This window comes from Globicephala melas, chromosome 20 (genome assembly GCF_963455315.2).
Source record: "Globicephala melas chromosome 20, mGloMel1.2, whole genome shotgun sequence".
In the NCBI taxonomy this organism is placed as follows: Eukaryota; Metazoa; Chordata; class Mammalia; order Artiodactyla; family Delphinidae; genus Globicephala; species Globicephala melas.
Genome location: NC_083333.1, coordinates 8,173,892 through 8,186,969, shown reverse-complemented (window position 1 = coordinate 8,186,969; position 13,078 = coordinate 8,173,892). Strand labels below are relative to the sequence as shown.

General features: G+C 38.8%; 1 protein-coding gene across 3 annotated transcripts in view; it reads left to right on the top strand.

The window, feature by feature from the left end:
- Positions 1 to 13,078, top strand: part of METTL16 (methyltransferase 16, RNA N6-adenosine) — a 55,839-nt gene that overhangs the window by 13,727 nt on the left and 29,034 nt on the right. For all 3 annotated transcript variants that reach the window (XM_030861794.2, XM_030861798.2, XM_030861802.3), the window contains 3 exons: positions 4,547 to 4,746; positions 9,485 to 9,625; positions 11,290 to 11,405. In XM_030861794.2, coding sequence (XP_030717654.1) covers positions 4,547 to 4,746; positions 9,485 to 9,625; positions 11,290 to 11,405 — 457 coding nt within the window. The remainder of the gene's footprint in view (positions 1 to 4,546; positions 4,747 to 9,484; positions 9,626 to 11,289; positions 11,406 to 13,078) is intronic.

Genomic DNA, 13,078 nt, shown 5'->3' with positions numbered 1-13,078 from the left:
TTTTTTTTTTTTTTGAGTTTCACTGAATTTAGGGCAAGTCACTGGGCTTAGCTAGAAAAACTGGAGTACTCTTAACTGTAATTGGAAAGAGCAAAGAAGTGTTTGGATGACTAAGTTTTTCTTCCCTGTCATTTGCTCTTTAGCTAGCATAGCAATCCACATTTAAGAGACCAACTTGATTGATCAAGGTAGTTTCTTACTATTTTGCATGTAGGATTTTGGGTTCTTTGGCTAATATAGGGCTAACAGTAATGGTCATTTACAACTGTTCCAGGATCTTTATTTTTATATGATACTACTATCTCATTGCTTATTTGACCATAGGTATGATAAAGTTAAAAAACAAAAAATTCTTAAACTCAGTTGTGGGTAGGTATGAGTTGGTGGAAAACACAAAACACCATAGGTTTGGCTTTTGGTTCTGTTTGACAACCTATTATTATTATTAATTAGTAGTAGTAGTAGTAGTAGTAGTAGTAGTATGATACTAGAATTCAATTAAATTCTCCATCTGTACTTTGGATCCCATACCCTCCCCCATCTCAAGAACGTTACATAGTCCAGTATTCCTTTAGTTAAATATTTAATGTCTGTCAACTAGTTTCTTCTTTTTGACTTATTAAAAAATTTAGATACAACTCATATATCATAAAATCACCATTTTAAAGTGTACAATTCAGTTCTTAGTATGTTCACAAGGTTGTGCAAGTATCACCACTATCTAATTCCAGAACATTTTCATCACCCCAAAAGAAACCCTATACCCATTAAGCAGTCACTCCCCCCTGCTGTGTCTCATCAACCCCTGGAAACCACTCATCCGGTTTCTGTCTCTACAGCTTTGCATGTTTTGGATATTTCATGTAAATTGAATCATAATATGTGGCCTTTGTGACTTTCCATTGACTTTTAAACGTGTTTAAATCTTCCATTAAAAAATTAGTAAAGAAACCTCTCCGTCAACCCTACCACTTCTGCCCCATCTCTCCCTTGCATAACTCAGCTTCTTGAAGAATTATCTATTTTTAGTGTCTCCATTTTTTCATACCATACTTAATCTTTAGCACATTCCAGGGTGGATTCTGAATTCTACCACTACGAAAGCAGCTCCTGAAAAGGTCTCTGTGGTCTCACATCACTAAATCCAGTTTCAATTTCCAGTTGACTCCTGAGAAGCACTGGGGTAACTGACACTCTTACCCTTCATGGACACCCTCTTCCCTTGGGCTCCTTGGCACCACATCACACTCTCCTGGTTTTCCTTCTTCCACCCTGTCTCCAGGTGTAGCTTCCTCTGTAATGATTGTAAGTACAACCATTAAAGGATTCTTTGAGGCTTAGTGTTAAGTTGTCTTTTCCTCTCACTTTGTGTTTTCTCCTTAGACACACTCTCATCTGTTCCAGGCCCTCATTTGTTTGTTTGCAAATCACTTATACATTTTTTCCAGATTTCCAAATCTCTTTTTCCAGATTTTCTGGGCTCTATACCTAGAGATCATACTTACTCAATATCTCTACTTGGATATCTCAAATACAGCTCAAATTTATGATATTTCTCCTCAAAAATGGTTCTCTGCCTGAGTTCCCAATTTCAGTGAATGGCACTGTCTATCTTGTTGAACAAGCCAGAGCCCTAGGAGATGTCTGTAAACGCATCCTCCTTCACCTCACATATCAGTCCATCAACGGATCTTGTCAATTTTCCCTCCTAAATGTCTCTAAATTCCTTTCACTTTTCCCTGTCTTTGCCACTGCCACCTTTGTCCAGCTTCTTAACTCAGATGACAGCAGTAGCTTTCTCATTGGTGTCTCTGCTTCTACTTGGTCCATCCTTATTCTATACCAGACATAAATCCTTAACATAGATTATAATTATCCTGGTGTGATACTTTCACTTTCAGAAGTGTCCCGAATTAATTGATAAAATTATATGGTTACCCTAATTATAAGGTCCTATATAATCTGGCCTCTATCTTCCTCTCCAGCCTCATTTTAAACCATGCATGCTTACATTGCTATCTGCATTTTAGACACAGTTGTTAGAAACAGCTGTTTCTCAGTATGCCCCATGAAGTCTCCTGCCTCAGGGTCTTTGTACTTGCTCTTCTCTTTACCTAGGACCCTAGAATACCATGTTCCCTTCCCCCTGTTCTTTGTTAGTTTTTATTTCAGTCCTCAGGGAAGCCTTCTCTGACCTTCCTAAGGCAGTTCCACTTATTATGTAGGTTTCCTAGCACCTCGTATCTATCTTTTATAGCATTCATCACAGTGACAATTTTACATATATTCGAATGATTCTTAAATTAATACCTACCCTCTACCAGACTGTCAGCTTCATGAAGGGAGAGATTATGTCTGTATTTGCTTTTACTGCAATATCTCCAGCATTTTGCACAATGCCTGGCATGTAGCTGACATGTAATACCTGTTGAATGAGTAAAGGAATGAACGCCAGCAATCACAACCTCTTAAAAATTCTAACCTATTCCATATAACTCAGTTGAGCAAAGTAGTGCCCAAAGAGAGTGAAACACTTTTATACTTCTTTAGAAGTGTGGAGTAGCCAAGTACCCCAACTTTCTTTATAATTCTGTTATTTACGATAGAGGTTGCCACCTGTCGGCCTGTGAATTATATAGGGCTTGCAGTTATTTATTGTCCACATATATTTTAAGAATCATAGAAATTTCATATAAAAATATGGGTTGCTGGTTTCATTTGGAAATTTTAGAGATCTAGCAGAACTGGGCCAGCAAACCCACTTGACATTACCTAGAACTGAGTAGTGACCATCCCCTTTGAAATGGTCACTTGTGTCATCTGGCATAGTGCTACTGGAAGTGTGGCCATTGGTCTGTCCGCTCGGCCACAAACCATTTATTACTGTCCACAGAGGCGAGGACCTTGTGCCACACGTTTAGTTCAGCAGACATGTCTTTGGTTATGACTCTCAGTGTGTTGATTTACGTTCTGGCACAAGTTCTGTATCTTGTCAGGGACTGGCATTTTGAGTAGTATGTTGTAAATATTTGAGTTTGCAATTCCTGAATTTCACAATTTTATTCAAAATGTCAGTGCAAAATAACATTCAGAAATTTTAGGTTAACAAAGCTGTAAATAGGTACTGCTCTTAGATGATACTGCTCATCGTTTATTTTATAAGGTATCTATGTTATTAAGTTTCTTTGATAGAAAAATTCTGAAATTTCACATTTCAGGTTTTAAGGCTTTGAACATAGACATCAGAATTGATTATATTCCTTTTGTGCGTCTAGCAATGAAGCTTAGTAATAGATTGGGCTACCGCTATAGAATAAAGAATGTGAACTTGTTTGAACGCTTTAGTGTGGTACTCAGATGTGAATTTCTTTCCATGTGTAAAAATTGACTATCGGGCTTCCCTGGTGGCACAGTGGTTGAGAGTCCGCCTGCCGATGCAGGGGACACGGGTTCGTGCCCCGGTCTGGGAAGATCCCACGTGCCGTGGAGCGGCTGGGCCCATGAGCCATGGCCGCTGAGCCTGTGCGTCCGGAGCCTGTGCTCCGCAACGGGAGAGGCCACAACAGGCCCGCGTACCGAAAAAAAAAAAAAAAAAAATGAAGTACTGACACATGCTACACCATGGATGAACCTCACAAATATTATGCTAAGTGAAAGAATCCAGATGCAGAGATCACATATTACATGATTCATTTGTATGAGATGTTCACAAAAGGCAAATCTATGGAGACAGAAAGTACATTAGTGGTTGCCTAGAGCTGAGGGTGGAAATGAGGAATGACTTGCAGATGGGCATGAGGTTTCTTTTTGGGGGTGATAGAAGTGTTCTAAAATTGGATTGTGGTGATGGTTGCACAACTCTGGGAATATAGGAAAAACTATTGTGTACTTACAGGTGAATTTATAGTATGTAAATTATTCCTCAGGAAACCTGCTAAAAATAGTCACATTTAAAAATTTGGTGCTTGTAGTATTTGTTATATTTAAGTATGTTAACCTGTTTTCATTATTAAACATTTTATACTGCTTCCTTTCCACTTTTAAGTATGATTTTCAAAGAATGCTACCATCAAATCATGTTATTTGATAATAGTAAAAATAACCAGCACTTGTAAAACAGTTACTATGTAGTAGGCATTATGCTAGTACTTTTCACAGATGATCTCACAGCAACTCTACATATAGGTATTATTATCCCCATTTTACAGCTGAGGAAACGGTCTCATAGAGGCTAAATAACTTGTCCAAAGTCACATAACTAAGTAAGGAGACAATTAGGCAGGAATTGGAACAGAGGTACTCTTGTCCTCTGTGCTTCATGTATGAAGATGCAGTATTTTTGGTGGAAATTTATGCTGTCTTTCACATACTGTGACTGTTAAACGCCCATATGTGTATGCCACTGCACTGAATGTGCTACGTAACTATTTATATGTGTGATCTCTTAAGAAACAGGTGGGTGTTTGGTCCTACCTGGTTGCATTAAAGCTTGTAGAGCGTAGTGAGTCTTACTAATCAGTTTTACTTCTTTTTCTCCACCCCTCAGTCTTAATTTTAAAGACCCTGAAGCAGTCAGAGCTCTGACTTGTACTCTCCTAAGAGAAGATTTTGGACTTTCTATTGATATTCCGCTGGAGAGACTAATTCCCACAGTTCCCTTGAGACTCAACTATATTCATTGGGTAGAAGATCTGATCGGTCATCAGGACTCTGACAAAAGTACTCTCCGAAGAGGAATTGACATAGGTACATGGTTTTCAATTATGTTTTGGCTAAATATAAGTTTTATAAATTTTGCGAGGTCTTTGCAAATTCTTTGAAAACTTCTGGGTATTTGTTGTGTGAAGGAAGCTGGCTACAGATATCACTGTTCTTATTTGGGATACCTAGGCTTTTCTGCTGTCACTTTCTCTTGAGAAGAGAAGGGATTGTCAGCACCAGATGGAGCAAGGGGGTAAGAGAAGTGCAGAATGAAAGTGAGGCCCTTGTTTTCTTAGCTTTTCAGATTACCACGTTGATGTCTGTGTCAGTTGGGCATTATTTTTACTCTGAATTATTTGGTGTTAGTACAGTAATCCCTATATTGGGATTTTGTGGTGATGGTCACTTAATAAAAGATCATGTGGGACTGAATACTTTTAGGAATCTCTTAGGTGATTATTTATAGCGAGTATTTAATCCAAAATTAAAGGGAAGAAAAAAGACGTCGAGTTAAAAGAAGATGTTCTCTTAATTGTAATCTTCTGCAATGGGGAGGACTGTCCTGTTTGATTCATTTGGGAATGTAAGTAGAGAAGCAGAAGGAAATGAAGCCATGGTATGTTTTGCGATTATAAATGCATTATATGTTTTGTTATAGCCAGTATTTTCATTTGATAGGGTTTGAAATTTGTTAATCTTTTGGCCTTTACTAATCCTTTATAGAAAGTGTGAAGAATTGAGTTAAAAACTGTGGACCCTATTTCTAAACATAGTTAGTAGGAAACACAGTTTCTAGATAGTAGTAAATGTTCAGCATTTGTGTGTGTTTTCAGTGCTCATCGTACATGAGCTTTGCAGCAGCATTTATTGAGCCCCTCCTTTCTCCTTTATGCACTCTCCTCCATTTTCTTCCATGACACCAGACTCCTCTGGTTTTCTGTTTTCCTTTCTAGTCACTCTTCTCCCCTTTTCAGGCTTACTTTCTTGTATTAAATGTTGAGAATCCCTAAAGCTCAGTCTTTAACCCTTTTCTTATTCATCACTCTACCTCTAGGCAATTTCATCCATATCTATGACTTTATTTTCTGCTTCCATGCAGATAACCTACAAACTGTTTATTCCTCCAACGCAGATTACTTTTCTTGAACTCTAGTCCCAAATATATGAGAAACTTGGATATCTCAAAAACTTCTCAGACTTCGTGACATCCAAGACCAAACTCATATTCTTTCTTCCTAATCTTGTCGTCCTTGATATTGACTTCTCTCCATTCTCACTGACAATGTCTATCACCGTTTCCTGTTTTTCTCTCTTAAATATTTCTTAAATTGTCTATTTTTCTCCTTCTCAGCTGCCACCATCCCAGTCCAAGTCACCATCATTTCTCCCTGTCTACAGAATAGCTTCTCAACTATTCTGTTCTTGTCCACTCTGTTGCCCCTCCATTCCATTCTCCAGAAAGTATGTATAAACCATATCTGAGCACATCTTTACCACTTTAATGGCTTCCTATTGCTTCTGTGATAAACACCTGAAACCTTTATTAGGCCTATTAGAATTTTCATTGTCTGATTCCTGCCCTCTAGGTCTCTCTCTAGGTCTCTCTAAGCCTCATAGATTTCTCTTTTTTAATAAATTTATTTATTTTAATTATTTATTTTTGGCTGCATTGGGTCTTCATTGCTGCGCGTGGGCTTTCTCTAGTTGCGGCAAGCAGGGGCTACTCTTTGTTGTGGTGCATGGGCTTCTCATTGTGGTGGCTTCTCTTGTTGCAGAACATGGGCTCTAGGTGCGTGGGCTTTAGTAGTTGTGGCACGCAGTCTCAATAGTTGTGGCGCACGGGCTCTAGAGCTCAGGTTCAGTAGTTGTGGCTCACGGGCCTAGTTGCTCTGCAGCATGTGGGATCCTCCCAGACCAAGGCGCGAACCTGTGTCCCCTGCATTGGCAGGCAGACTCTCAACCACTGTGCCACCAGGGAAGTCCCCGCAGGCGGATTCTTAACCACTACGCCACCAGGGAAGTCCCTCTAAGCCTCATCTTATATTCTTCTCTTTTATGTTTTTGGCACTTGTTCTAATAAGATGTCATGATTCCAGGCCTTTGTACATGTTGTTCCTTCTGCCTGGAACTTCCCACCTTCACCTCATTAATTCTTATTTGTACTGTAGTTGTCAACTCAAGCCTTATTTTCTCAAGAAAACCTTCTCTGACCTTCCAGCATAAGATAGGTTCCTTGAATATGAGCTTTAGAAAACCATGTTTTTTCCTTCATGGCATTTTTTTTAGTTTTAAACTACACATTCACTTATCTGATTGATTAATGTCTTTCTCTACCACTAGATAACAAAGTACAGAGCCTATTACTTTTTTGCTTACTATAATATCCAAAAGCCTAGCAAAGTTTCTGGCACACAGTAGGTGTTCAGTAAATGATTTGTTGAATGTCGATGTATAAATACATCATTCTTTCAACATTCAAAATTCTGAACATCCAATATGAACTAAGCACTATGTAAAAATAATGGGGTTTAACAAAAGTTTTTTTTCTTTTATGTTCATGGCAGAAGATTGGCTGATGGGTTATAAAAAGCTTTAAAAGCTTGAGAGCCTATTTAGTACTAATTTATTTTAATTATGCCCCAAACCCTCTAAAATAACACTTGGGGATATAGGAGGTTAATGGATTTTAGCTCTTCACAAGGGGCACTCTTGCTGAAATCACATTCATTCTAATTAGGGTTTTATATAAATTCTTCCCCCAGACTCCATTAGTTTGCTCTAATTCTATGGTTATAAACTTTTCATTTTTATTTATCATTACAAGGATTATTACCCATTTAAAAATGTCATTCATGGGCTTCCCTGGTGGCACAGTGGTTAAGAATCCGCCTGCCAATGCAGGGGACACGGGTTCGAGCCGTGGTCCAGGAAGATCCCACATGCCGTGGAGTAACTAAGCCTGTGCCCCACAACTACTGACCCTGCGCTCTAGAGCCCGCGAGCCACAACTACTGAGCCCACGTGCTGCAACTACTGAAGCCCACGTGCCTAGAGCCCGTGCTCCGCAACAAGAGAAGCCACCACAATGAGAAGCCTGCACACCGCAATGAAGAGTAGCCCCTGCTTGCCGCAACTAGAGATGGCCCGCGTGCAGTAACAAAGACCCAACACAGCCAAAAATAAATAAATAAATATTTTTTTAAATGTCATTCACCTTTCAGAGGGGATCAGGATGTTAGAATGTAAGTCTTCTGGTCTTAAGAATTGAGAAACCTGATTTTTTTTGGCGAAGGACAGGTCTTTTACCTGCGTTTATTACCCTCTTGGCACCTGATGTTAGGGCAGCTGAGGGAAGGTGTCCTTTTTTCTTTCTCCTTTTAAATGAAATTGAAGTACGAAGAGAGAGGTAGTTGTATGAGAATCAAGGGCCTGGGATCTGGTTTGGATTTTTTTTTCTACAGAGCTGGAAGTGCTACTTAAATTTCCTTAATTTCCTTATTCTGAGTGGCTAGCAGGGGCTAAATAATTGTGAACTCTGAGAGGAGCTTGAGTACCCTTTACCACTCCTTCCTGCACCACCTCCCACATCCCCAAGGAGATGTTTGCCCAGTAGCATCAGGGCCAGGATGCTGTTAGGTGAACATGATAGGGAGTGTAGCAATCACTGTGACTGTCAGAGCTTAAATGTTCTGGCTATCACTTGTTGTCATGTCTTTTACTAGTCTGTTCTGAGTACTTAATGAGGAAGCAGTAAGATGAGACTGGCTTTCCTCTGGGTTAGGAGTATCTCTGGCCTCCAGCTCTTCCTGCCAAATCCTTAGAAGACTAGACTGGCACCATGATGTGGTCAGTGGAAAGTGGGCGTGGAATGGCTAGTATGGGCTGACTACTGTGGGCCTCCAAGAATACCAGCTTTTCTTCTCTTGAGTATGCTCTTTAGGATCTTACTGGCCAAGATCAGTTAAAGGTTGTAAAAGCAATTATTTGTCGTTAGTATATACTCAAACATATACTTGTCCAGTCTATGGTTAGAGGTTCTACATGCAAGTTTAGAACCAAACCCTAGCTGTCAGAGAGATTTTTGCCTGGACCATTTGCCTTTGAATGTCTCCCTTGAAACTATGGTGGGGCAAGCCAATGACTGATGTTTTGGATCTGGATCAAATGTTTTTCCATGTCTCCACATCTAAGAAATGAATCCTCTCTTTAGTTTTTAGGGTTTTTTTGTTTTGTTTAACTTCTGGTTTCCTTCAGGTAACAACTTACAGATAGATATGAGGGGAATTGGGTGGTTTAATATTATAAAAATTTTATACCCTATGTATTTTTTTCTGCTTTTGTAGAATGGGATGTATACATTGATCTATTTTAAGATATTACTGTGGTGTTTTAACAAATAACACTGATTTCTTTCAAGAAAATCAAGTTTGGGAGAGATTTAAAATGAAGACTTTTTATAAAGTAAATTAAATTGCTTTGACTATTTTCAGTTAGTCAGTCACGTATTTCTTGATCACCAGCCAATTATGCAAACTTCATTTTACGTACAGCATACAAAGAAGACAGCAAGGTTTCTACCCTCTAGGAAATTTGAATCTAATTATGAGTTAAGACTAACATACATGAAGCCAGTAGCCACAGTATGTGTGTAATCAGTACCAGCTTGTGGTTTAAGCTGTTAAGGCTATAAGAAATTCTAAGAAGTGAAGAATGGTGTTTTTGCTTGTTGGGCTCACCTTCCTCTCAGGTGTGTGCAATGTGTTTTGAATTCCTACCGTACTAGGTACTGGGGCATCCTGCATCTATCCTTTACTTGGAACAACCTTAAATGGCTGGTATTTCCTTGCAACAGAAGTAGATGACATGTGCTTCAACTATGCAAAGAAGAATGTGGAACAGAATAACTTATCGGATCTTATAAAAGGTTAGCTCTGTAGAATAAATACTCCTTTCAAGCTTTGTTTATTAACCTGTCTTTCTAATTTAACACATCTCATTGTCTTCTGCTTTAATATACAAACTTTGGTAATTTAAAACAATCTGGTACATTGTAATTTGGTTTGCTCCTTTGTTACCAGAATTAACTCAGAAGGAAACAGAGTAAATACAGTCGATCCTCATAATTTGTGAATTCTGTGTTTGTGAATTTGCCTACTTGCTAAAGTGTGCCTACTAGGGGCTATTTTTAGCCTCCACATCAATACTCATGGTACTTTTGTGATCATTCACAGACACGTGCAAAGCAGCAAAAAATTTGAGTCACCCAGCATGCGTGTTCCCAGCTGAAGTTGGACAAGGCAATGCCCTGCTGTCTTGTTTCAGCTCTCATACTGTAAACAAGTGTCCTTTTCATGGTGTGTTTAGTACCACTTTTTCTTTTTTTTTTTTGCAGTTTTGTGCTTTTATTGGTGATGTTGCTGTTTATAATGTCCCCTAAAACAGTGCTTAAGTACTGCCTAGCGTTCCTAAGTACAAGAAGGCCATGATGTGCCTTACAGAGAAAATACATGTGCCAGATAAGTTTCGTTCAGACATGTTATAGTACTGTCGGCCATGAGTTCAATGTTGATGAATGAGTAAGGATATGTATTGATCGGTTGATGAAAATGTTGGGACCAGAGGCTCAAACTTACCTAATCATGTATTTCTCTTAGGAGCTAGTGGTTCAGTATTCACTAATTCAGCGTTCGTGGTGACTATAGAACAGTGCTACCACTAAAGATGAGAATCAATTGTGTATAAAGTAACCTAGTCACCAAGATTTTTAAAAGGAAGAAAATCCTGCTTTTGATTAAATTATGCTGTCTTTTTTATTTTAGTACATGGAACTGTGCTACAAATAGTCAAATCTCCTTAATGCTTAGTTAATTTTTACGTCTGTGCTTATTGTATATATATAAAGGGCTGGGTTTTTTGTTTTTGTTTTAGTTTTTTGTCATTAAATAGACTTTATATCTCTCTTTGGAAGAAATAGGCTTTTCTTACTAGTGTTAAACATATCGCAAGGGGAGATATTAATATATTATTAATGAGTTTTTTAGTTATCCATTCCTGTGTTACAAATTACTCCAAAATCTGGCAGAGACATGGTTATTAAACAATAAACATTTATTAATAATCTCGTGGTTCCTGTGGGTCAGGAGTTTGGGTGTGGCCTAGCTGGATGGTTCTGGTTCAGAGTCTTTCATGAGGCTGCCCTCTGAAAGCCTGGGGGTAGAGATGTGCTTTCCAGATGGCTCACTTACATTGCTTTTGGCAGCAAGCTTTAGTTCATTGCCATGTGGATCTCTCCTCAGGGCTACTTGAGCATCATTACAGCATGTCAGCTGGCCTCTCCTAGAGCAAGTAGTTTAAGAGATAAGACAAGGAGGAAGCCGGATTGCTTTTTATGACCTAGCGTCAGAAGTGATACCCTATCACGCTCATCACATTCTCTTCAGTAAAAGCGAGTCATTGAGTGAAGCTACACTCAAGGAGAGGGAAATCGAACTCTACCTCTTGAAGGAACTAGTAGCAAAGAATATGTGGACATATTTGAAAACTACCACAGTCGTAATCGTAGTTAACAGTCTCTGTTTTTTCTCCTAGTGGTAAAAGTACCACAGAAGACACTCCTGATGGATGCTCTTAAAGAAGAATCTGAGATAATCTATGACTTTTGCATGTGCAACCCTCCCTTTTTTGCCAATCAGTTGGAAGCCAAGGTAAGATATCTTCTGCTTTAAAGTAGTGGAATATTTAGTTAAGTTTTCCTTGTTGCAAGATAAGAGCAACTTTTATTTTGGAAGCTGTATCAGTTAGGATGCTTCTGGTATCAAACACCTGAAAACCCAATTCAGATTGACTTAACAAGAAAGTTTATTGGTTTACATATCTGAGAAATCCAGCAATAGCATGGACTTCAGGAACAGTTTGATCGAGGAGTTCATAATAATATCAAGGCTGAGACTCTGTTTTTTCAGGTTCCCCTTGGCTCTTATCGGGCCCTTGGTTGTTTTTGTTCTCAGGCTCGTTTACTTGTGGCAGAGTAATATTTGGGGAGTGGGAGAGGGTGAGAAGAGAGCTTTTTTCTTCCCCAAACCATTTAACATTTGGATTTCTTCTGATTGGACCAACTTAGGTTACAGTCTACTGCATTGGGCTTATTGGCTTAAGGAGAGGGTCACTGGTTTTACTGCCAGCTGTCATTTGATAGCAAACAAATGTCTTATTTAGTCTTTCCAACTTGAAATGAATATATTCATTTCATGAAATAAAATATATTTGCTTATGAATATGGAAAGATGCATTGGCTAAGAAAACTAACCTATTAAAAATCAATAAAATATTATTGATTTAACCTAAGTTTTCCTTCATCTAGAGAAGAATTAATAGAAAGTGAATAATATTAATCAGAAGGAAACGAGGGGGTGTGTATGCTTAAAACTTTGAGAGAATAAATTGTTTTTAGAATCACTCAGATACTCTTAAGTACCATTTACATACCTCATAACAAAATAAATTCCAGATGGATTAAATTTGGTTGTGGGCAGGGAGGGGAAGTGGGCAGAAATTTATTAGCAATACCAACATTCTAGATTGGAACATGAAGTGAAGCAGGATTTAAGAAATCTAAATTTTAGCCTTCAGTGCAGATAAATTTGAGAACTATTGATAAAATAGCCACATCCTGGTGTACATTTCTTTTAAAAAATGTTGAGATACATGGGCTTCCCTGGTGGCACAGTGGTTGAGAGTCCGCCTGCCGATGCAGGGGACGCGGGTTCGTGCCCCGGTCCGGGAGGATCCCACATGCCGCGGAGCAGCTGGGCCCGTGAGCCATGGCCGCTGAGCCTGCGCGTCCGGAGCCTGTGCTCCGCAGCGGGAGGGGCCACAGCAGTGAGAGGCCCGCGTACCGCAAAAAAAAAAAAAAAAAAAAAAGTTGAGATACAACATATGTACATAAAAGTACACATGCCATGAGTGTAAACTGGATTTTCCAGAGTGAATATTCTTATAGAACCAGCATCCAGATGAAGAAATAGACTATAACTAGCACCAGAAATAAATATCTTTTTATAGCAACTTTACTGAAATACAATTTACGTGCCATCAATTCACCCACTTAAAGGGTAGAATTTAATTATTTTTAGTATATCCACAGAGTTGTGCAGCCATCACCACAATCAATTTTAGAGCATTTTCATCACCCACCCCGCGAAAAAAACAAAAGTAAAAACCCACACTCAAAAAAAAAAAAAAAAAAAAAACCCACACTCATTAGCAATTACTCTCGGTTTCCTTGCAGCCCCCTTAGTCCTAGGCAACCATCAGTCTACTTTCTGTTTCTGTGGAGTTGCCTGTTTCGGATATTTCATAAAAATGGAATCATGTAATA